Here is a 25,459-nt window from a genome sequence, read left to right on the forward strand (position 1 = left end):
CATGATATGGGGGGCTCTGGCTACTGACACATGATATGGGGGGGCTCTGGCTACTGACACATGATATGGGGGGGCTCTGGCTACTGGCACATGATGGTGGGGGGGGGCTCTGGCTACTGGCACATGATATGGGGGGGGGCTCTGGCTACTGGCACATGATATGGGGGGCTACTGGCACATGATAAGGGGGGCTACTGGCACATGATAAGGGGGGCTACTGGCACATGATAAGGGGGGCTACTGGCACATGATAAGGAGGGCTACTGGCACATGATATGGGGGGCTCTGGCTACTGGCACATGATGGTGGGGGGGCTCTTATTACTGACACATGATTGGGGGCATCTATGGGGGCACATCTTACTGCAGATTATTGGGGGGCACTATAGGGGCATCTACTGAGGCTAAAAAAGAAGATATTTTATATGGGGGCTCTGTATAGGGGCATTTTATACTGGGACACATTATGGTGGGTACTATGGGGAAGGGGGGGGCACTATGGGGGTCATCTACGGGGGCACTGAGAAGGGGTATTTTATATTGGCACATTATGGGAACATTAGCTCAACTGGGGGCATTACAAATGTTTTGCATATTATAAGGAGAATTATTACTACTGGGGGGGCATTATGGTGGGCTTTATTACTCCCCCATGGTATGACCCCCTAGTAGCAGCACCAGCCTCTCCCTGCTCTGCTATCCCTCTGCCCTTTCTCCAAATCCTTATTATGAAATCTTTCTCATTAGGTTAAAGCACAACATCAGCTCCGCCGAGCCCCCGGCCAAAGTGTTGAAGTGGCGTCCGAGATCCCCAAGGGCCAAGTCAAGTAACTGTAAGTTTTTATGGGGGTTCTACAAAAGAGCTATCGTGGGGCAAAGTTCATATTCGTGTTTACACACGTGTTTTAAAATGAATGCTTTCTCCTATTACAGTATAAACAAGTAAATAATGACGCAATGCTGTGGGGCTGGTGTGCAATTTTTTCCAGGGCTGGTTTTTATCCCCAGTCCGGCCCTGGCCGAGCGAGCCGCCGGGACTTATTTTTTTTGACTTTTTTTTTTTTTTTAAGCCGAGCCGCCGATTCGTGGGGCTGAAGTTGGGGGCTGAAGTTGTTGCCATAGAAACATTGTAAAGGGGAGGAGTTAGTAAGATAACCACGCCCATGTGGGGGCGCCAGAAATATTTCTGCACCCAGGCGCCTGTGACCCTAGGATCGGCCCTGAGTATATGCTAGTACAAGATTATAATATCAAGTACAGAATCATATGAAATTAAAGCTTAGGTCCAAGTTGACTCATCAGGTTAGATGTTCCTCTACTGCTCTTCTACTGTTAGTTTAAGATGATGTCCTCTCGTATTACATTTCCTCTATAATTATAGCACCATTCTGCTTTGGCTCCTATTTATAACCATATCCACATAATCAAGCTGGATGTTACTGTGACAGTTTTAAGTATGGATTCTGCATCGGACTAGGCGGTCATCTGCTTTTCTGGATTGTACTAGAACAAATAGACTACTTGCAATGAATTGCATAGCTGCATAGGCATTCACATTTTGTTGCAGGTTAGTAATAACGCTGGAGATGTGACAGTCCATGCCCTCGTTCCAGTTATGTGGGCACAACATTTTATAAGTGTCAGGAATGTCCTGTGCTCTTCGTGAACTTGGAACAGGATCTGGAGCTTGGTAACAAACTCACATTTATACTTGTTCTATTGGCATAAACCTGAAGGATGAGGACATAACACAACTATAACACTAACTAAGCGGTGGACGGACCATGCATGTAACATCATCTCCATAATATAATCTCTGGTGAAACATCTCAAGAAAGGGTTTTCTAGTCTGGTGTGTGAATAAAGCTCACACGTTGTAGAATGAAAATGGATGAGTCTGTCTGATATACCAGCTTTTTCTGTTTCTATTCTACTGTTTTCAACATCTCCACATGCTGTTAGTCGATGGATTGCTTTTTTTCCTTGCCTTGAATCATTTTTGTTCACACGTCTGCAGTATACCGTACAGACCTCTTCTTGAATTTTTTTCACATTTTGTTATGTTACCGTCTTGTGCTAAAACAAAAAAATCTAGTTTTTCCTCATCAATCTGCACTTTAGCAAAAAGAAAAGTCTAACCAGCTGAAGCATCTTCTGGTAGAAATAGCTAATGGCTGGGGGTGAAGTGATCATTAACAAGGCTGTCTTTAGAGGAGCATCTGTCTTCATCACACAATCCCTTTACAAGGTTATTCTAATCTCACAAAGTGATGGCATTTGTCTGCGATCAATGATGGTCTAAGTTCTGGGAGCCCAAAATATCCTGAAAATGAAATGGTCGTAGTGCTGATTTTCACTGCATCCCCTTCAAAGAGATTTCTGCAGATTGGCCCTCCCAACCACAAGCTGTGCAGGGGTCTGCAGCATGGCCCCATTGACTTGACTCAAATGATGATAATTACCACCAAAATAATCTAGTCAAGTGCCACCAACCTCAACTGACACATCCATTTTTTTTTTCACTGACTCAGGAAAAAAGTCGCCTATTTTTATGGACTGTCCATAATTTTCTGGACGGTTGGCAACCCTGAGAGACATGCAGCAGTGTCTAGCCCAGCAAATGGCTTGGGTGCAGGGAAGAACACGATGTGATGGTTTTTGAAGATGGAAATGACCGTTTAGGTTCTATGACAAAAGTCAACATTTTTTAACTCTGTAGACAGTTGTATGCTTGTGAGATGGAGTCTGACCACTAAAGAAAGGTTACAGCGTTTTGTGATCTGAAGAGGTGAGGTTGCTATTTCCATGCTCCTGTGGTCAAACAGAGGCATGCCTAAGGCTGGGTTCACACTTGAGCGTTTTACAGCGCGTTCAAACGCGCTGTAAAACGCTCAACACATGAAAACCAATGCTTCCCTATGGCCCTGGTTCTCACTTGAGCATTTTACAGCGCGTTTGAACGCGCTGAAAAACGCCCTACGCTCAAAAAAGTTCTTGAGCTTCTTTGGGGCGTTTTGTCGCGCGTTTGCAGCCATAGGACACTGCTGTTAATCACACAAACGCGCGTTGACTATGGACAAAAACGTGCGACAAAAACGCACGTTAAACGCGCATATCAAATACGCTCAGGTCTGAACCCAGCCTAATGGTCAGATACTGTCGCACTAACAAGTCCACGAAATTGTGCGGTGCCTGACAGGATGGCGTTATGTGGGAGTGACAGCAAGAGAGGCACGAGGTAAAACCTAAGAGACCACACGTTTCATCTAATTACATATGTGGTGTCTTTATATTTTTGTTCAGCCTGAGGATATTGGTGTAGGTACTATTGGTTTCCTAAAAAGTTCACATTTAGTGACTTCATGGTCTACAAAAGTTTTCCTTGATTAGAATTATAAAAAAAAAATCTTTCTGGTGGAAAAACCTTTTGGTATAGTAAGACATCTACTGCAGTGGCGGGCACTTTAGTCATAAGGCCATCTAAAGGTTTTACATCTGACCTGGTTTTTGGAATGCTCTGTCAGACATTTTCCTTGGCCATTAGCTTAGATGTATTTACAGAGGGTTATTATTGTCTGCACAGTTCTTTTGTTGGTGTCAGGACAGGTTTACATGTTGCGTCCACATCGTGTCCGCTGAGCGTTTTTTGCAGTTTTTCCACAGTTTTCCATCTTTTGAGCTGTTAAGTAAAACCAGCCTCAGAGTCTTGATTGATTTGTCTCTAACAATTAGTTGTTTTTAAAAGTTCTTTCATGCAAAATAGAGATTGTTTAGCCACCTGAGATTGGCTGTGAGATGGTATTGGACCAGATGGCCAAAATATACACCCGTCTGCCCTCGTGCATCTCCAGAAGGGGACAGGACATGGGGAGCTGGTAACTCTGCTTTCATGTGATATTGCTTTAAAACCATTAGCCAAACATTTTGTGACCTGTGATGTTTATGGTGGAATTAAGATGATTAGCTGGGAGATCAAGCTAACCTGCTTTGCTGATGAAATGATGCTGTTACTGGAGTCATATATTAAGCCTTTTTTTGGGGGGAGGGGGGACATTCTCTGGCAGCGAGCAGACCTATCAGACTGCCAATTGTTTCTGAGCTTCACAGCGACTCTGAAGAACTTTTCCCTGAGAGTTGCAGTGGGTCACGGATGGGGAAACGTAGTATATTATTATAGTGTAGATAATTGAAGAAAAAAGGCAGCTCTCATCTGCTTCTCCTGCCAGAGCACGGATAGGAAGCCTGGACGCGGCTGATGCAAAACTGAAGAAAAGAGAGAAAATCCAGCTCTTGATAGCAGGGAATCCTTTATTCACAGCGGTATAAAAACTTCCACATACGCAGGGCAGTCAAATCTACGCGTTTCGGACCTTTGCATGCTGGTCCTGAATGACCATCAGTAGCATATCTTATAGTATTACTCCACCTCTCACAAGGGGTGATGGAGTCACATGACTATGATGCTAAATTACTGATTAAAATTTGGAACACATGTTACCAAAGAAATCACAAGGAAAAAAAAGAGTGGTTTAAAACTAAGAAATCGGAACTAAAACAAAAACCTCAATTGTATTGCAATATCAAATCATGGCTTCTGTTTAGCCCAGCAGGAAAACAAGTTAACAACTGAAACATCCAAAAGGCTTCTCTATTCAGTAGCTTCCTTCTATGATCTCCACCCCTCACAGGTGCTTTAACCCTTTCAGTACCTTGTACTGTTAGAGCTGAGGTGTCGCCACCATGTACCACGTTGCGGTGTTTGTAATGTGGCACATCCGAGATGCGCTTGCGGATCCTGGACTTGACAGAGTTGGTTGTACAACCCACATATTGCAGTGAACATAGCTCACAAGTAATTAAATAAACAGCTAATTTTGTGTTGCAGTTTAAATATGATTTAGGCCTCATGCACATGACCGTTGTGTGTTTTGCGGATCCGCAAAACACGGATGGCGTCCATGTGCGTTCCACCATTTGCGGAACGGCACGGACAGCTATTGATATAACTGCCTATTCTTGTCTGCAAAACGGACAAGAATAGGAAAGGTTATATATTTTTTTTGCGGACCACGGAACGGAGCAACGGATACGGACAGCACACGGAGTGCTGTCCGCATCTTTTGCGGCCCCATTGAAGTGAAGGGGTCCGCATCCAAGCCGCAAAAACTGCGGACCAAAACAATGGTCGTGTGCATGAGGCCTTAATCTCATAGCTATTATGGTTCACCATGGATTTAAAACATTTATCAACTTGCATGTGGTCACAACAGATACATCTATTGTGTCCGCATTTATAGCTGCCCTTACTGGTGAGCCATATTGGTTACGACTCTTTCGCTTCCAGGAATAAACTGGGGCTAACCATACTACCTAAAGAGGGAGCTTTGCGTGCCACACACTTGATGCCCTCGGATCCATTTTATCCGCGATAGGCAATTTTCTTGGAAACACAAGAGAATGTCTGTCTGTCCATGGACAAAACCCTATCCCTGGACTTGGAAATAAGACGTGTGGAATATGATCTATGCTGCAATCTATTAGTAATATTGGTAGCTTCCTGGATAAACGTCTGTGTCAGAGCAATTGTGCTTGGCACGAATCATCTCACCTTTAGGCTAAGTTCACAGATGCGGACCCATTCACTTCAATGGGTCCGCAAATCCGGAATCGCGGAACGGCCGCACGGGACGGGACCCCTCGGAAGCACTACGGAGTGCCTCCGTGGGGTTACCTCCCATACTTCCGTTCCGCTAAAAGATAAAACAAGTCCTATCTTTTTGCGGAACGGCCGGATCGCGGACCCATTAAAGTGAATGGGTCCGCGATCCGATGCGGCTGACCTACGGCCAGCGATCGTGCATTGCGGCCCGCTATTTGCGGGCCGCAGCACAGGCACGGGTCACACACGTTCGTGTGAACTCGGCCTTAGGCCGAATGCACACGGTCCGTGGCATCCAGCTGAGAGCAGGAGCGCACGGCGTCATTGGTTGCTATGACGCCGTGCGATTCATGCCGCCGCTGCACTACAGTAATACACTGGTATGATCTATACGAGTGTATTACTGTAGTGCAGCGGCGGCATGAAGTGCACGGCGTCATAGCAACCAATGACGCCGTGCGCTCCTGCTCTCAGCTGGATGCCAGGTCGGGATACCACGGACCGTTCACGGCCGTGTGCATTCGGCCTTAGGTCTAGTGTTAGCACTTCCACGTACAGGAAGGAGTTAGCAGGTAATATCACACTGCTGGCAACCTCCTGTTATCCATCTCATGTCATTCGTAATATCCCTAAGGCTACATGCACACAACCGTATGTGTTTTGCGGTCTGCAAATTGCGGATCCGCAAAAAAACACATTTGCCGTCCGTTTTTGTTTTTTTTCTTTGCGGATCCATTGTAACAATGCCTAAAACCGACAGGAATAGGACATGTTCTATTTTTTTTTTGCGGGGCTACAGAATGGACATACGGATGCGGATAGCACACGCAAAAAAAACAGAACGGACAAAGAAAAAAATACGTTCGTGGGCATGAGGCCTAAAGGTGAGATGATTTGTGCCAGACGCAATTGCTCTGACACAGACGTTTATCCAGGAAGTTACCGATATTACTAATAGATTGCAGCATAGATCATATTCCACACGTCTTATTTCCAAGTCCAGGGATAGGGTTTTGTCCATGGACAGACATTCTCTTGTGTTTCCAAGAAAATTGCCTATCGCGGATAAAATGGATCCAAAATTATCCAGGGACAATCCTTCCCTTTTCATTACCAAATTTAGCGAGGAATATGGGGACATTTGCAAAATAATAAAAAAGCACTTCCCAGTTCTAAGCTACGATAAGGAGTGGTCTAATGTGGTAACCGGGGCATCAAGTGTGTGGCACGCAAAGCCCCCTCTTTAGGTAGTATGGTTAGCCCCAGTTTATTCCTGGAAGCGACAGAGTCGTAACCAATATGGCTCACCAGTAAGGGCAGCTATAAATGCGGACACAATAGATGTATCTGTTGTGACCACATGCAAGTTGATAAATGTTTTAAATCCATGGTGAACCATAATAGCTATGAGATTAAATCATATTTAAACTGCAGCATAAAATTTGCTGTTTATTTAGGTACTTCTGAGCAGGGCCGGCTCCAAGTTTATGTGGGCCCTCGGACGATAAATCTCAGTGGGCCCCATTGTGGCATTTGTCAAATGTCACCACGGCATCTGAGAGTGTTAAAAAAAGATGTTAAAAGAGAGTGTTAAGAGATTGGGGAAGGCACCCTGTTCTAAAAATGAGCCGCAGCCTGTACTAAGCTTCCAGGCTCATTATTAGTATATCCCAGTTCAGGCCACTAGGTGGCAGCACTAAACTGTTAAAGTGATTTCTATACAGAATAATGGAGCAATTTCCATTAGGGCCCATTCAGACGGCCGTAGTGCTTTGCGGATCCGCAAAACACGGACACCGGCCATGTGCGTTTCACAATTTGCGGACTGCACATGGCCGCAACCATAATAGAAAATGCCTATTCTTGTCCGCGATTGCGGATAAGAATAGGACATGTTCTATCTTTTCTGCGGAGCCACGGTACAGAATAACGGATGCGGACGGCACACGGTGTGCTGTCCGCATCTTTTGAGGGTTTATAGAAATGAATGGATCCGCAGACCTTCCGCAAAATTGCGGAACGACTACGGATCCGTACATACGGTCATGTGAATGGACCCTTATTCTGTATAAGTTGCAATGTGATGAAAAGTAATTAAGAAAAGTATTGTCAAAAAAAGACAGATTTCCCTCAAATGAGCCCCCACACATCCCCGTAGACATAACTATAAAAAAAAGTTATGGGGGTCACTGGGGAGCAGGGGTTCTGTTAGGGTTGCCACCTTTCCCAACAAAAAATAATAGTTACACAAATTAATTCTCTTTAATTAAGGAAACTTACAGGAACTAGAACGCTGGCCTACGTTGCCATTATTAGCAGAGTGCAAGTTTGTATGTTTCTGAGAGATTATTGTATCCCCCGAAACCTTCCCTCTACTATTGAAACCTATTGGCCCATATCTTGCACCAATAAAATTTGAGAGGGTAGTTGCAAGAATTGCATCTAAGGCCACTTTCACACCAGCATTTTTTCTGGATCCGTTATGGATCAGCAAAAACGTTTCCGTCATGATAATACAACAGTCTGCATCCGTTATGAACGGATCCGGTTGTATTATCTCTAAAATAGCCAAGATGGATCCATCATGAACTCCATTGAAAGTCTATGGGGGACGGATCTGTTTTCTATTGTGTCAGAGAAAACTGATCCGTGCCTATTGACTTACATTGTGTGTCAGGACGGATCCGTCTTGCTCCGCACCACATCGCTAACAGAAAAATGCTGTTTGCAGTGTTCTGTCCATGATGGAGACGCAACCAAACGGAACGGAATGCATTCTGGCATTGACAATAAATGGGGACAAATGCATTTTCCCCCGCCATTGAGATCCGTCAAAGGGAAAGGCAAGTGTGAAAGTAGCCTACTCTGTAAGGATGCCTTCACACCCCAGATTTTGTTGCAGAATTTTCCAGAACTGAAAATCAGTACCATTCACCTGAATCAGAAATCAATGTAATTGCCACCCCATTCAAATGAATGGAACTGATTTTAAGTTGCAGAAATTTCTGCAACAAAATCTGCAGCATGTGAAGGCACCTTAAGGCTAGGTCTACACGACGACGTGTCGCACGACAGATAGGGCACAACTACACTGCAACATTTGTCGCACGACATTTTGTCGAACCAATGTTTCGCGACAATTTTTATAATGGTAGTCTATGGTGTCGCAATGCGACATGCTGCAGCTGCGACGCGACAGTCGCTTCGCAGCATGTCGCAGTGCGACACCATAGACTATCATTATAAAAATTGTCGTGCAACAAAATGTCGTCGTGTAGAACTAGCCTTAGCGCTGTTTCACACGAGCAAGTCTATTGTGGGAATCACGCTCCGTGTGTGAGTGTGATCCTCTGCTCTGGACTTGCAGGAGCGCGCGGCATTATCATGATTTATAATGCTATGTGTCCAGGGCTGGTGCAAGGATTTTTGCCACCCTAGGTGAAATCAAATTTTGCCGCCCCTTTACCCACCCCCTTTTTCGGACACCTATTCCATGCAACATTGTGCACTGTCTGTGGGGGCAAATTACGTAATGGGCACTGCCCATTACGTAATTTGCCCCCCAGTGCCCCAACAAAGTAATACTAACTGCCCCCACAGACAGTGCAAAACTGCACACTGCCCATTACGTAATTTACCCCCCAGTGCCCCCACTAAGTATTACTAACTGCCCCCACAGACAGTGCACAACTCACTTCACACTGCCCATTACGTAATTTGCCCCCCAGTGCCCCCACTAAGTAATACTGAACTGCCCCCACAGACTGACACTGTGCACAGTCACACTCCAGCCAGGCAGGCTCCATTATGTCATTTGAAATTGCCCCCCCCCCCTTGAACAAACGCATTCCGGCGCAGGCTCGCAGGGGCAGCACAATTCACCAAGTCCAGAGCGGAGGATCACACTCGCACACGGAGCGTGATTCCCGCAATGGACTCGCTCGTGTGAAACAGCCCTTAGTCCCCTTTCACACGGGGGTTGCGGATTGGGGCCGGATGCGTTCAGGGAAAATGGTGCGATTTTGACACTAAGACAAGTCAGTTTTCACTGCGATTGCGTTCCATGTTTGTGTTTTTTTCCGCGCGGGTGCAAGACATTGTAATGCGTTTTGCACGCTCGTGAGAAAAATCGGCATGTTTGGTACCCAGACTTCTTCACAGAAGTTCGGGTTTGGGTTAGGTGTTGTGTAGATTTTATTATTTTCCCTTATAACATGGTTATAAGGGAAAATAATAGCATTCTTAATACAGAATGCATAGTACAATAGGGATGGAGGGGTTAAAAAAAATAAAAAATTTAACTCTCCTTAATCCACTTGATCGCGCAGCCGGTATCTCTTCTGTCTTCATCTGTGAGGAATAGGACCTTTTTGATGACGTCACTGCGCTCATCACATGGTCCATCACATGATCTTTTACCATGGTGATGGATCATGTGACGGACCGTGTGATGAGCGCAGTGACGTCATCAAAGGTCCTTTTCCTGTGCACAGCAAAGAAGAAGACAGAAGAGATGCCGGCTGCGCGATCAAGTGGATTAAGGTGAGTTATATTATTTTTTATTTTTTTTTAACCCCTCCAGCCCTATTGTACTATGCATTCTGTATTAAGAATGCTATTATTTTCCCTTATAATCATGTTATAAGGGAAAATAATAATGATTGGGTCCCCATCCCGATCGTCTCCTAGCAACCATGCGTGAAAATCGCACCGCATCCGCACTTGCTTGCGGATGCTTGCGATTTTCACGCAGCCCCATTCACTACTATGGGGCCTGCTTTGCGTGAAAATAGAATATAGAACATGCTGTGATTTTCACGCAAAGCACAAGTGATGCGTGAAAATCACCGCTCGTGTGCACAGCTCCATAGAAATGAATGGGTCCGGATTCAGTGCGGGTGCAATGCGTTCACGTCACACATTGCACCCGCGCGGAAAACTCGCTCGTGTGAAAGGGGCCTTAGGGTTGTTGAAAATCAGTTCTGTTCATCTAAATGGGGTTGTTTGGGCAGAAAACACCTATGGGGTCATTTATTAAGGCTGACGTTTTAGATGCTGGTCCTAATACCCCTTGTGCTTGGCGCATCCACTGCTGGCCGAAATCTACGCCAGCTCTCTTGCTGGCATAGATTAGATAATTTTCTTTGCCTAAAACAGGCCTAGAAAATGATAAATGAGACAGGCCATCCCGCTCACGCCATGCCCTCTTTTTTAGACCTGGAGTGAGTGGGGAAAAGTCACAAATTCAGCCGTAAATCCCCTTTTGCGACCGAATCTGCGACAGATAATATTAAAAGACCCGCTTAGCTTTCTACAAGCATCATACACATGTATGATACTGATTTTCAGTCGCAGAAATTTCTGCATCAAAACCTACCATGTGTGAAGGCTTTCCTAAAAGTTACATGCCTCTTAAGAAATCTGGTGCATGTGAAATGATCTGTTTGCATTTAATTTAAAGGGGTTGTCCCAGATTTTTTTATTGCTTACCTATCCTGAGGATAGGTTATCAATGTCTAAATCTCGGAAAACCTCTTTAATGTCTGCTATGAGCTACAGCGTCTTAAAGGGTTATTCCCATCTTGCTATTTGATCCTCACCTGCAGCCAGCTGTTCACTTCCTGGTTTCCTGCTTCTAAGGCCTCATGCATACGACAGTATTTTTTTGCGGTCTGCAAAAAGCTGCTCCGTGATCCGTTTCCGTTTTTGTTTCCTTGATTTTTGGAGGATCACCAGACATGAAAAGTGAAAAAAAAATCTAAGTCAAGTTTGCCTTCCAAATGATAGGAAAAAAACGGACGCGGACGCAGATGACTATCTTGTGTGCCTCCGTGTTTTTTCACAGACCCATTGACTTGAATGGGTCCGCGAACCGTTGTCCGTGAAAAAAATAGGACAGGTCTTATTTTTTTGACGGACTGGAAACACTGATCACGGACGCGGATGACAAACAGTGCATTATCCGAGTTTTCAACGGACCCATTGAAAGTCAATGGGTCCGCAGAAAATCACTGAAAACGGAACAACGAACACGGAACACAACAACGGTCGTGTGCATGAGGCCTAAGGCTGGGCGGGCTTAGGCAGTTTGAGTGAAGGCCCTATGACATCACACTGCGAACTCAGTCCTTGCGCGCTCGTTCATGTGGATAGTATGAGTCATTAGTCTGGCAGCCTGCAGTGTCTGTGAGGCCCCTGCTGGGGAATCGTCACTCAGAGAGCTATGGTCAGTGACCTCAGTAGACAGTAACATGTTCTGTCCTGCAGTCTAATACAGTTTTACTCATAGAACCTGTCTTACCTTTTACAAACCCATTCTGTGCAGCAAAACAATAATTCACTACTATACATTAGCCCACAAGCACGTCAGCCAGTAGCCGTATGATCTGTGCTTTTGACTCCCATAAAACATGATCATCCCCCACTGACCAGCACTGCTGCAGATATTTTTCAAATTCAGCTCTACTACAATTGTGTATAAACCTTAGACCTTTTACTTGTATAGATGCATATACAGCGCTGCTACATCTGTCTTCCCTGAATCTCTTCTCTTACAGCTCTGCTACATCTGTCTATTTCTCTCTTCCACCACCACTGTGCCTGAACCGCCCCCTATACAGCTCTGCTACACCGGTCTTCCCTGAACTGCTTTATATACAGCTCTGCTACATCTGTTTTGCTCTCCACTACCAGCACTGTGTTGGAATCACTTCAAATACAGCTCTGCTACATGTGTCTATTTATCTTTTCCCCCAGCACTGTGGCTGAACCACTTCATATACAGCTCTGCTACATACAGCTCTGCTACAATTGTCCCCAGCGTCTCTGCACTAAATAAAATTGTCCCCAGCGTCCCTGCACTAAATAGATAACACCCTTTGATGGTTATAATAAATAAAATCGTTGGTGGATTAGAGGATGATGTTATCCTGCCAGTTACATGCTGTAGCAAGGCACATCCTCTGTACTGCCGCTCGCTCGTATGGGCACGTCCTCTCTCCTCCGCTTGCTTGGAAGGCCGCACTGCATACAGAGCATGCACGGCTCGCTTGCGAGTTTCTGTGTAAATGACCGGCCGCCTGGGTGAAAAGTAGTGTAGTCTGTGCAAGTGCGGCCCATAGATGCGACCGTGGAGCGGTGGCCATATCTATGGGTTGCCACATGACAACAATGGGGTAAGAGGAAAGGGAATTTTTCAAAATGATCTTGAAGATGGTAATACCCCTTTAACCTTTGCTTTTGCAAAGAATGTATTTACAGCTTCACCATGTCTGCTTTCTTTGCTGATTTTTTTGGGAGTGAAAAGTCAAATTTTGACAATTTATATATATTTTTTGCAATGTTGCCACAACTTTATGCCTCATTCACAGTCAGTGTTTGGTCAGTGATTTCCATCAGTGATTTTGAGCCCAAACCAGGTGCGGCTCTAAACCCAGAACAGGTGCAGATCTTTCCCTTCTACCTTATCTCAGTGTAGCCTCCTCTCCTGGTTCTGGCTCACAATGTGTGAATGAGGCTTTAGGTGTGATTTTTTTAACCTGTGCATTTTCTGCCCAAGAAGAGGCTTAAGTTTGTCTCAAAATTGGCCTCCCAAAACAAGAAAGAGGATTGGGTGATCTCTTCTTAGCTAGGTATACTGCATAAACATCGACCGGCTGTCTAGACCTGAAGCACATGTATCACAGCGGCTCAGGCTGGATGATGAATGTGGTACATGGTTGGAAACTTTATACCACTATTGATTGGCCTAAATGGAGACTGAACTTTCAGGCAGAACTTCCGCCAGAATTGAGGTGCAATTTTGGTACAAACATATCAGGCCATGTCTCCTCCACCACCACACCCCTGGTCAGATTAGGCACAGACTGTTTCTCAAAACCTAGTTGCATGAATTTTCTTATGGTTTTCATAGCTTTGCACATTGGGTGTCAGGAACGGATGCAGACACTAGAAGGGCCCCTATTCAATAATAGCATGTGAGCCCCTTGCTTTCCAATGGCTCATCGTAGAGTGCCCCCTTATGTCTCTCCTAATCGACCAGTAATTATGATCCGTGACATTCATTAGCGCAGTATAAAATCTAATAAGGCGACATAGGGCCCCCCTAACTGGATCCCTGTTCTGCTGTACAGGTTTCACATATGGTATGTCCACCCATTTGGTGCTGGACTTAACCTGAAGTACTGTAGAACCTTTACTTTGTAGATCAAAAATAATGTTGATGATAAATACTATAAGACCATAAACCAAATGACTTTCTCTTTGTGTTCTGTAGGTACCAACATCACAAGAAAGGACTATGAAACCAGCAGATACTAAGGTAACTTGCTTCTGTCTGCCACCTTTAGGCGCACACACACCATAGAGCCTATCAACGTACAAACTTATTACTTTCTGATTGGTAAAATTCAGGACGATAGACAAAGCAAGTGTGCTAACCACTGAGCCACCTTGCTTCTATTATGATTATTATATGGCTGACTTTTCACTGCGGATTTGGGTGTATACCTTACCATTGCATTGCTATGGGTGAAATCTGTACGAAAGTCTTTGCTCAATGAAATCCAGGCTATGCAGCTTCTGGAAGATCATGAGTGATCATTTCCTTACAGCTTTTAACCCTGTGGATACCAGAGATTTTTTTGTTTTTCCGTTTTAATTTTTCTTTCCTATCTTCCTGGAGCCACAACTTGTTTTTATTTTTCCATTCACATATCCATATATAAGGTAAGGGCTTGTTTTTTTGCGGGACAAGTTGTTCTTTCTAATGCCACCATTTAATATGGTATGCAATGTAGTGGGTAGCGGGAAAAAAATCCAAATGCAGTAGAATTTGGGAAAAAAAACGGTTTTACGGGTTTTGTCCCTACTGTCCCTTTGCGGCAAAAGTGATTTGTACCCTTCATTCTTTGGGTCAGTACAATTACAACGATACCACATATGTATAGGTCTGAAGAGACCCAGCGTATTAAAGGCAATTGCCAGCATCCCCATTGGCCGCATGGGGATGCTGGTAATTAGGGATGAGCGAATCTACTTCGGATGCTTCATTCGAAGTTTATTCGCATAAAATTTTGTTGTAATACTGTATGGAGTGGGAGCGCCATACAGTATTAGAATGTATTGGCTCCGATGAGCTGAAGTTATTACTTTGTGAAGTCTCGCGAGACTTTGTGTAATGACTTTGGGAATTTATTACTGTAAATAACTTCAGCTCATTGGTTCCAATACATTCTAATACTGTACAGCAAAGTTTAATGCGAATCGACTTCGGATGAAGCATCCGAAGTTGATTCGCTCATCCCTTCCAGTAATGACCTGGAAGTGCGCTCTTCCGGGTTTTTCAAGTTTAGAGGCTGTGTTCACACTTGATCACAGCATTTAAAGGCTTTAATGACCCCGATCGCCATCATTGCTGGATGCTGTCATTAGCCACAGGCCTCTGCTGTTTGAAACAGCAGAAACCCGCCGGCCATGGCGCCTGCTCGCATGTGCGAGCGGGCGCCATGTTTACCCAGCGCCGTACGTGTACTACGCTGGTAGCGAAAGGGTTAAAACCACAAGAATATTCATTTCCTCCAAATAAACTGCAGAACTCGTCTTGTTTTCCTGCTTATTTTTCTGATGTAAGCCAAAATCAGGAGTGGATCATAAAAGGGGAGAAACTATAAAGGACAGATACCACTTCTCTTTTTTGAATTCACTCCTGCAGAAACCTTACCGTGTGGCCATACCCTTACACATATTCATGATCACCAGCATTAGGGCTCGTTCACACGACCGTGTTAAGCCCGTGCCCATGCTGTGGACCGCAAATTGCGGTCCGCAATGCACGGGCACCAACCGTGGCCCAGCCGCATGGGGATCGTGGACCCATTCACTTGAATGGGTCCGCGATCCCACCATTCCGCAAAAAGATAGAGCATGCTCTATCTTTTTGTGGTGCGGAGGAACAGGACCCCAGGAAGCACTCTAGTGCTTCCGTAGTGTTCCATGCTTCCGTTCCGCATCTCCGGATTTGCGGACCTATTGAAGTCAATGGGTCCGCATCCGTGATGCGGAATGCACGTGGAACGGTGCCCGTGTATTGCGGATCCGCAAATGCGGTCCACAATACGGCAACGGGCAGCACACGTTCTTGTGAACAAGCCCTTAGTTGGAGCCTTCTTGTGCCTACATTGTCATATGAAGGTTGTAGACACAGAAATGATGGATGATAACAACTGATCCATGAACTCTCATTATCGGACACCCATGATCATCTGGTCTCAGAGGGACACAAATCCTTCTTGTACACAGCCTGTATAGTCAGGCAGTGTTCAGACCTGGAAATCCAGCATGCCCATGAATATAACCTTATCGTAATATTTAATAATACTTAGTTTATCACAGGTTATCACAAGTCTTGCCAATATATTTGCAACTTCTCACTGCCAGTGCACAGGCACTGAATGGCTACTTATTCTGTAGGAGAGATTTATCAAGACTGGTGTTCCCATACACAAGTCGTGATCTCCCGTGCGCTCAAATGAGGTGCGCCTAATTTATTAAGAGGCAGATGGCTCTTAGTAAATTAGGTGCATTTCTGGCTCGCTGTGCACCAGAAACTCAAACCTACGCTCAACCCCAGACTTGGCTTTAGTAAATCTGATGGGCCGTGGTAGGCTCCACCCCTCCTGCTAAGCCCCACCCTATTTTCTCGCCACTTTCGAAAGTGTAAAGAAGATCAATAAGTTGCAAATTGTGGGCAAATATGGTGTACACCATAATTTGCGAATTTTTTATGCCACCATAGTGAAAATATCTTGATGAACGCCCCTCTGGGTTCTCTGACTTAGACCCCATGAATGGGCAGAACTGTGCGCACTGAGGTTGTAAGGAGGCGCGTAGAGCTGTAGCCACTCCTCATGGCACCACGTGACACTATATTAAAAAGTTATTTTCCTCCTTAGGCCTCTTTCAGACGGGCGTTGCGGGAAAATGTGCGGGTGCGTTACGGGAACACCCGCGATTTTTCCGCGCGAGTGCAAAACATTGTAATGCGTTTTGCACTCGGGTGAGAAAAATCGCGCATGTTTGGTACCCAAACCCGAACTTCTTCGCAGAAGTTCAGATTTGGGATCGGTGTTGTGTAGATGTTATTATTTTCTCTTATAACATGGTTATAAGGGAAAATAATACCATTCTGAATACAGAATGCTTAGTAGGTGATCAATTGAGGGTTAAAAAAATATAAAAAAATAAACTCACCTTCTCCTCTTGTTCGCGTAGTTCCCGGTCTCTTCTTTACTTCGCCCGTGTGAAAGGGGCCTTAAACAGTCTTTCTAGGGTATGAATACCTTTTAATTATGGCTCCCGACTTAGCATGGTGCAACTTTTTTCTCTTGGATTCCATACGAAAACCTCTCTATGTATGTAGTTGAGACACTTAGGCCTCTTTCACACGGGCGTTGCGGGAAAATGTGCGGGTGCGTTGCGGGAACACCCGCGATTTTTCCGCGCAAGTGCAAAACATTGTAATGCGTTTTGCACTCGCGTGAGAAAAATCACGCATGTTTGGTACCCAAACCCGAACTTCTTCACAGAAGTTCAGATTTGGGTTAGGTGTTGTGTAGATGTTATTATTTTCCCTTATAAATGGTTATAAGGGAAAATAATAGTATTCTGAATACAAAATGCTTAGTAGGTGATTACTTGAGGGTTAAAAAATAAAATAAAAATAAACTCACCTTCTCCTCTTGTTCACGTAGTTCTCGGTCTCTTCTTTACTTCTTTAATGATGAGCTGTGGGCTAAAGGACCTTTGGTGACGTCAGATCACATGCTCCAATCACATGGTCCATCACCGTGGTAATGGACCATGTGATTGGAGCATGTGATCTGACGTCACCACAGGTCCTAGCCGGTAGTTCATCATTATAGAAGTAAAGGGAACTACGCGAACAAGAGGAGAAGGTAAGTTAATTTTTTTTTAAAAAATTTAACCCCTCCAGCGCTATTGTACTAAGCATTCTGTATTCAGAATGCTATTATTTTCCCTTATAACCATGTTATAAGGGAAAATAATACATTGAATAGACTGTCACCTAGCAACCATGCGTGAAAATCGCACCGCATCCGCACTTGCTTGCGGATGCTTGCGATTTTCACGCAACCCCATTCACTTCTATGGGGCCTGCGTTGCGTGAAAAATGCAGAATATTGAGCATGCTGCGATTTTCACGCAACGCACAAGTGATGCGTGAAAATCACCGCTCATCTGAACAGCCCCATAGAAATGAATGGGTTGGTATTCAGTGCGGGTGCAATGCGTTCACCTCACGCATCGCATCCGCGCGGAATACTCGCCCATGTGAAAGGGGCCTTAGGGGTTCATTTATAAAGCCCTGCACGCCAGAATTCTGGCTTCAAAAAGTCACACATAGGGGCTTTTGTAATTTTTTGGGGGTCACTTTTGCACAGTTTAGTGACTTTTTAGACACTGCATCTTCCAGGGTCATCTATAGATTTGGAGTGAAAATGTAGTCAGAATCTCAGAGTAGATCACTTTAGTGGCACATTTATGAAGTGCGACTTTTTAAAAAGTTGCAAAGAAGGCCGCAACTCCACACCAGGTATCCCCCATGCGTAATTTAAAAAATAGGCGCAACCACATTGCACTTGTGACAAATGTATTATTACTGTGTGCCATTTTCAGAAATTTGGCGCAATTTGGTGTGCATAACCTCAAATATACCTGCAATGATGAGGTCTAGGGTGCTGTGTTACTGCTTTGCATACTGTTGAGGTTTTATGGGGCTGTCATACACTTCTGTGAATGGCTACAAATTCTAAACCACTGGGTGGGTGAAGCAGAACGTGTATGAATAAAAGATTACTCATTCCTAGAAATCTTACTTAGGCAGTTTTTTCCAAAAATGCTACAGTCTTCCATGTTGGCTAAAAACGCTGTGGCCAGACATTACATGTTGCAAAGTAGTATACTATAATGCACATTTCAAGCAGAGCATTTTTTGTAGGGGCATTTTAGACCGTTCTCTGGCATTTAGTTATTTTTTTTTTCTAATTGCAGCTTGCTCTGGGTGTGACTTTTTTTCAGATGGTTTCTCTATAGAAAATTAAAATAAAATGTAATGCAAGTACAATGTTGTCACCCCAAACGAATGTGTTCTGGCCAAGCCCGCACTATGGACCGCAAATTGCAGTGCGCAATGCACAGGCACCGGCCGTAGGGGCGCCATATGCGGATGCAGGACCCATTCACTTGAATCTGACGATCTGCACTGCAAAAAAGTAGCACATGCACTACTTTTTTGCGGTGTGGAGGCACGGACAGAAAACCACGTAAGCACTGCACCTTCTGGATTGCGGACCCATTCAAGCTGTTTGCAGGCCGCAATACAGACAATGGCTGACAACGGCCGGTTGCATGAGGCCTTACTAGGGACAGGACAGTAGGGATAAATGAATTCTGTCTCGTCACCAGTGTATAGTTTGTGCTATATGTTCACCGATAGACATAATTTTATAGCATGTGTGTATATATATATATATATATATATATATATATATATATATATATATATATATATACACTCACCTAAAGAATTATTAGGAACACCTGTGCTATTTCTCATTAATGCAATTATCTAGTCAACCAATCACATGGAAGTTGCTTCCATGCATTTAGGGGGGTGCTCCTGGTCAAGACAATCTCCTGAACTCCAAACTGAATGTCAGAATGGGAAAGAAAGGTGATTTAAGCAATTTTGAGCGTGGCATGGTTGTTGGTGCCAGACGGGCCGGTCTGAGTATTTCACAATCTGCTCAGTTACTGGGATTTTCACGCACAACCATTTCTAGGGTTTACAAAGAATGGTGTGAAAAGGGAAAAACATCCAGTATGCGGCAGTCCTGTGGGCAAAAATGCCTTGTGGATGCTAGAGGTCAGAGGAGAATGGGCCGACTGATTCAAGCTGATAGAAGAGCAACGTTGACTGAAATAACCACTCGTTACAACCGAGGTATGCAGCAAAGCATTTGTGAAGCCACAACACGCACAACCTTGAGGCGGATGGGCTACAACAGCAGAAGACCCCACCGGGTACCACTCATCTCCACTACAAATAGGAAAAAGAGGCTACAATTTGCACGAGCTCACCAAAATTGGACTGTTGAAGACTGGAAAAATGTTGCCTGGTCTGATGAGTCTCGATTTCTGTTGAGACATTCAAATGGTAGAGTCCGAATTTGGCGTAAACAGAATGAGAACATGTATCCATCCTCTGATGGCTACTTCCAGCAGGATAATGCACCATGTCACAAAGCTCGAATTATTTCAAATTGGTTTCTTGAACATGACAATGAGTTCATTGTACTAAAATGGCCCCCACAGTCTCCAGATCTCAACCCAATAGAGAATCTTTGGGATGTGGTGGAACGGGAGCTTCGTGCCCTGGATGTGCATCCCTCAAATCTCCATCAACTGCAAGATGCTATCCTATCAATATGGGCCAACATTTCTAAAGAATGCTATCAGCACCTTGTTGAATCAATGCCACATAGAATTAAGGGAGTTCTGAAGGCAAAAGGGGGTCCAACACCGTATTAGTATGGTGTTCCTAATAATTCTTTAGGTGAGTGTGTGTGTGTGTGTGTGTATATATATATATATATATATATATATATATATATATATATATATATAATATATTACATCTATGTACTTATATTTGCATATGAAAACCACCCAGGTTTTTATCTCTCGCAAAAGACAAAAAAATGCATATAGTTTCCTGCTTGCTGCGTTTTTATGTTGTGAGCCTGGCCTTGTAACTATACAATTTGTGTTTCTTTTCAGCCAAAGCCCACACCAAAACCTGAACCAGCCAAATCCACACAAACAACTGTGGTAAGTGACCAGCGACCATGACCTTCCTTTATTCCACACATTGCCATTTGTAAGACCACGGGCTACCTGTATGGACAATGTTAGGAGCTGCCAGGGCTCCTGATTTACTTAAAGGGAATCTGTCACCTGCTTTTACCATTTTAAGCTGTCACCATCGCCATGTTCACTAAAGTACCTTATTTCCTGCAGTCTTCTTCTTACTTTATTTCGTTTTGTCCCTTTGATAAAAAAAAAAGCCCTTTTATGATATGCTAATGAAGCTCCAAGGTGCCCAGAGGGGCGTTTTTTTTCCTCTCTGGTGCCCAGTGACTCCCCCCCTGCAGTGCCCAGCCCGCCTTAATTTGAATCTCAAGAACGCCTCCTGATCCTCAAATAACCTCCCACAGCCCCGGCAAACGGTTCCGCCCCTCCCCACGTCATCGTCTACCTTCTAGAAATGCCCCGTCCTTCTTCCTGTCAGCGGTCAGAAATCTCGTGCAGGCGCAGTACCGCCTGCGCGATCATAAACCTCCTCAGGGCAACAGCGCTCAGATTACGTCACTGGGCTCAGCGCATGCCCAGTGAGACTTTTGAGGCTGTTGCCCTCAGGAGCTTGATGATCGCGCAGGCCGCAGGCGGTACTGCGCCTGCGCGAGATTTCTGGCCGCCGACAGGAAGAAGGACGGGGCATTTCTAGAAGGTAGACGATGACGTGGGGAGGGGGCGGAACCGTTTGCTGGGGCTGTGGGAGGTTATTTGAGGATCAGGAGGTGTTCTTGGGATTCAAATTAAGGCGGGCTGGGCACTGCAGGGGGGCGTCACTGGGCACCAGAAAGGAAAAAAACGCCCCTCTGGGCACCTTGGAGCTTCATTAGCATATCATAAAAAGGGCTTTTTGTATCAAAAGGACAAAACGAAATAAAGTAAGAAGAAGACTGCAGGAAATAAGGTACTTTAGTGAACATGGCGATGGTGACAGCTTAAAATGGTAAAAGCAGGTGACAGATTCCCTTTAAATGTTTGGTCTATACTTTACAGAGGTATCCTAAAGGTCTAATTGAGTATCCCATTGTCGGGAGGGAAGTGTTCCTTCTCGGCAATCGTCTCCTCGTCAGTGAAGGAGACTGCTGCACTTACATGTAGAAATCTCCTCCACAGTATGGGGAGGAGCTGTCGCTGACACAATCGCTTGTTTTCATACAGAATCATTGCTTGCCGGCAGTAGAGGCAGTTTAGACACCACGATCTACCGCCGGAAAATGATGATTTAGGTGTCCGCACCAGTGATCCTATTACCTGATGAACAAGAGTTTCACTTCCTCATCGGGTAATTGGCGGCACCTCTACACCGACAGATCATCGCTAACGAGCCTTCCTACAAATTCTTCTTAGTGATTATCTGACCGAGGCTCAGGCAGTGTAAAGGGGGGATATGTCATCAATTTATGATTGAGTGGGGTCCAATCTCTGGGATCATCACGATTGAACTTCTAGGGCAGATTTTACCACCATGCATACTAAGCGAACGCTTAGGGCCCTGGAGATCACAGGGCCCCCTGCTGGCCACAGCCAGTTCAGCTACATAGGGGCCTAGGTGGCCCTTCCCAGCTGTAGCAGAAATGCCCAGGCTACACTACTATGTTGAGAGCGGGGCTTAGTGGGCTGACGAGGGCTTAGGGGTAAAACAGGGTGGAGCTTAGCAGTGTGATGGGGCCCCCAGCCCCAGATATAAACTTGCTTGGGCCCCCCTACTAACTTCCACTGCAGACAGAGCTGTTCCTGAGCCATCGACATATCAGCCTTACCTTGTTGTATGAAAATGTTTGTAGCAGTGAAAAGGCGAGGACAGATAAAGCAGATGCGCTTTCATGCATATTATTTCACTATGTGACCTTGTTTTAATGTGAAATAACAAGATTCGGTAAAGTGAGGATATTACGGGGCGTGTTGCTGTCATTTATTTTAATAACTTTAGTGTCACTTTAAATCTGCTGTGTCCAGAGAGTTGTAGTATGGATTGTCACTGACCCACTTTCTCACATCACTGATCTCGCAGCTACAGGAGCTGAAACCTTACAGATGGCGTATGTGTATACTTATGTGCAACTGGCCTAATGAGCCCATATTCATAAAGAGTGTTTAAATATAACAGGGCTTAGAGAATCTGTATGTTATATAATCTCATCTAATCTCTTGTCCGCATCATCTTCCATCTGCTGTGAAGTGAAAGCAGCTTTTCCCAGGATTTTACATTGATAGCCTTTGACCGTACAGGACCCCCACACGTTACTGTTGTACCTGGAACAGCAGTGTCCGGAAAAGTATGATTGTGCAGCTTAAAGGGGTTTTCTGAAGGGGTTATCCTCAGGATAGGTCCTAAATATCTGATCGTGGGGGTCCGACCACTGGCACCCCACCAATCGGCTGTGGCATTCCAGTTAGAGGTGCAGCCTCTTCCTAGGCCAATGACGTCACGTTCATCGGTCACATGGCATAGACGCAGCTCAGTCTTTTTTAAGTGAATGGGGCTGAGCTGCAATACCAAGCACGGCTGCTTTGCAGTGTACAGCACTGCGCTTGGTAAGCTGTTAGTAGGCCGCAACACCCACGGGAGTACCGTGGCCTCTTCAAACAGCTGATGGGTGTTGGACCCCCATCAATCAGATATTAATGACTTGTCCTGAGGATAGATTCTCAATATCAAACTCACAGAAACTGGTCTCTCTGGGACGTAGGTAATGATGACCTATACATCAGTATAAGATTGCCTGGGGTCCAACACCCATCAACTCCACTGGGCAGACAGTTGCGTCGGAAACTACACAGTGGATGGATTGTTCAATCCATTGTGTCACTTTCTTGTGCTGTCCTACTGCAACTCAGATCCCGTTCACCTCAATGGCAACTAAGCTGCAGCACCCTTGTACCGCCACTACACAGTCGACGAAACCTTCTGCTTCCAATACAGACTACTGCATAGTTTCTGGTGCAGCCAGCTTACCAAAACATGAGAATACACCATCATACATTTTAGTGCCCTATTGCTAGAGTATACCGTAAGTATAAAGATAGGGGAAGTTTTGATTCAAAGTATGGAACAGTCCATTCAACAAAGTTTTCAAGGGGTTGTCCAGCTTCAATGGGTTCCCTATCCTTAAAGGGATTCTGCAGTTTGTTTAAACTGATGATCTATCCTCAGCATCTGACCGGCGGTGGTCCGACACCCGGGACCCCTGCCGATTAGCTGTTTCAGAAGGCAGCGGCACTCCAGCATCGCCGCGGCCTTCTCACTGTTTACCGCTAGCCGAGTGACGTCACGACATGTATCAACTGGCCTGGGCGGGGCTAAGCTCCATTCGAGTGAACGGAGCTTAGCCGCGCCGAGGCCAGTGATACTAGTCGTGACGTCACTGGGCCAGCGGTAAACCATGAGACAGCTAATTGGCGGGGGTCCCGGGTGTCGGACCACCGCCGGTCAGATGCTGATGATCTATCCAGAGGATAGATCATCAGTTTAAATAAACTGCAGAACCCCTTTTAAGATAAGTCATCAATATCAGATCAGCAGGGGTTCAACTCCCAGCTCCCCCGTCAATCAGCTGTTTGAATAGACCATAGCTCTGATATGAACGCTGCGGTCTCTTTTACCTGTTCGCTGTTGACATTGCAGCTCCATGTGATTATAGTTGCTTCGTCACTTTCAAGTGAATCTCTACAAGTTCACTGATGTCAGCTTACATGTCATCCATTACATTTTTATACTCTTTGACAGTGAAGTGTTATATATTATGGGACGCAAATGTTCATTTTAGTATAACTAATAATACAAGATCTCTAAGAGCAGTCAGACTGTGGGATTGGCCGGTATGATCCTCCTCCAGACACCTCCCAAGGATTTGGGTTTCTTCGGGAATGACACATGTAAAGGCATGTTCATTCGTCACAAATTGTCCTATTCATCAAATAATTTAATGGAATGCAGATGAGTCAGGGCTATACATGGACCAGGCAAGGCAATAGACGTCTTTCTGTAGTTGTCCTCTTGCACAGTAAAACACCTGAAACCTATATGATTCATCCTTCGTCATCATATTAGGAGGAACGCAGCAGAACTGTACCAAAGGCACAAAGCCTACTGTAACTGTCTGAAGTAAACAAGTGGATTGTTCATTCTCAATGGAAGCGTGCCAGAAATTAATTTCATCATTAGCCAACATTATTCTTACTAATACTATAATACTCTATCAGATTTACCAACCTCCCACAGACCTCCTGACTAGGGTACATAGGGTACACCCTATCAACCGCAGCGTAGTAACTCATTGATTAGCACTGCTGTCTTGCAGCACTGGGGTCCTAGGTTCAAATCTGACCAAGGGCAACATATGCGTGGAGTTTGTATGTTCTCCCTGTGTTTGCGTGGGTTTCCTCCGGGTACTCCGGTTTCCTCCCACACTCCATACTGATTGTGAGCCCCATTGGGGACAGTGAGTGATGCTAATGACTGTAAAGTGCTGCAGAAGTGCCTAAAATAAATATATAAGTGAGTAAATTAAATAATCAACACATTAAAAAATATAACGTAAAATAAAAATCAATCCCCAGTAGCACTTAACTACAAAAATACATTAAAATAAAACTAGAATGAGAGCAGACTTATTCTTTATCGGGACACATTAGGTGATTAGACATCAGTAGTGTTTGAACTGGGAAAAAAGTAATTTAGTATGGTGTCTTTTGCCAGTAGAGCCTGATAACTCTGTGTTATGGAGTCATAGCCACTAGGTGTGGTGCCATATGGTGCTTTTGTATGGCAGAGATGCTTTTAGGAGAAGGTACCTTTATAATATAAAATCTGATGGAGGATGCTGCAATTTATCTTTCACATGGATTCCATATGAGGTCAGAAGTA

At 44.8% G+C, this 25,459-nt stretch overlaps 1 protein-coding gene across 6 annotated transcripts in view; it reads left to right on the plus strand.

Annotated features, from left to right (window-relative positions):
• Nucleotides 1-25,459, plus strand: part of CAST (calpastatin) — a 205,614-nt gene that overhangs the window by 116,729 nt on the left and 63,426 nt on the right. For all 6 annotated transcript variants that reach the window (XM_040421563.1, XM_040421568.1, XM_040421562.1 and 3 more), the window contains 2 exons: nucleotides 13,934-13,978; nucleotides 20,518-20,568. In XM_040421563.1, the coding sequence (XP_040277497.1) occupies nucleotides 13,934-13,978; nucleotides 20,518-20,568 (96 nt within the window). The remainder of the gene's footprint in view (nucleotides 1-13,933; nucleotides 13,979-20,517; nucleotides 20,569-25,459) is intronic.

Source organism: Bufo bufo, chromosome 2 (assembly GCF_905171765.1).
Source record: "Bufo bufo chromosome 2, aBufBuf1.1, whole genome shotgun sequence".
Taxonomy (NCBI): domain Eukaryota; kingdom Metazoa; phylum Chordata; class Amphibia; order Anura; family Bufonidae; genus Bufo; species Bufo bufo.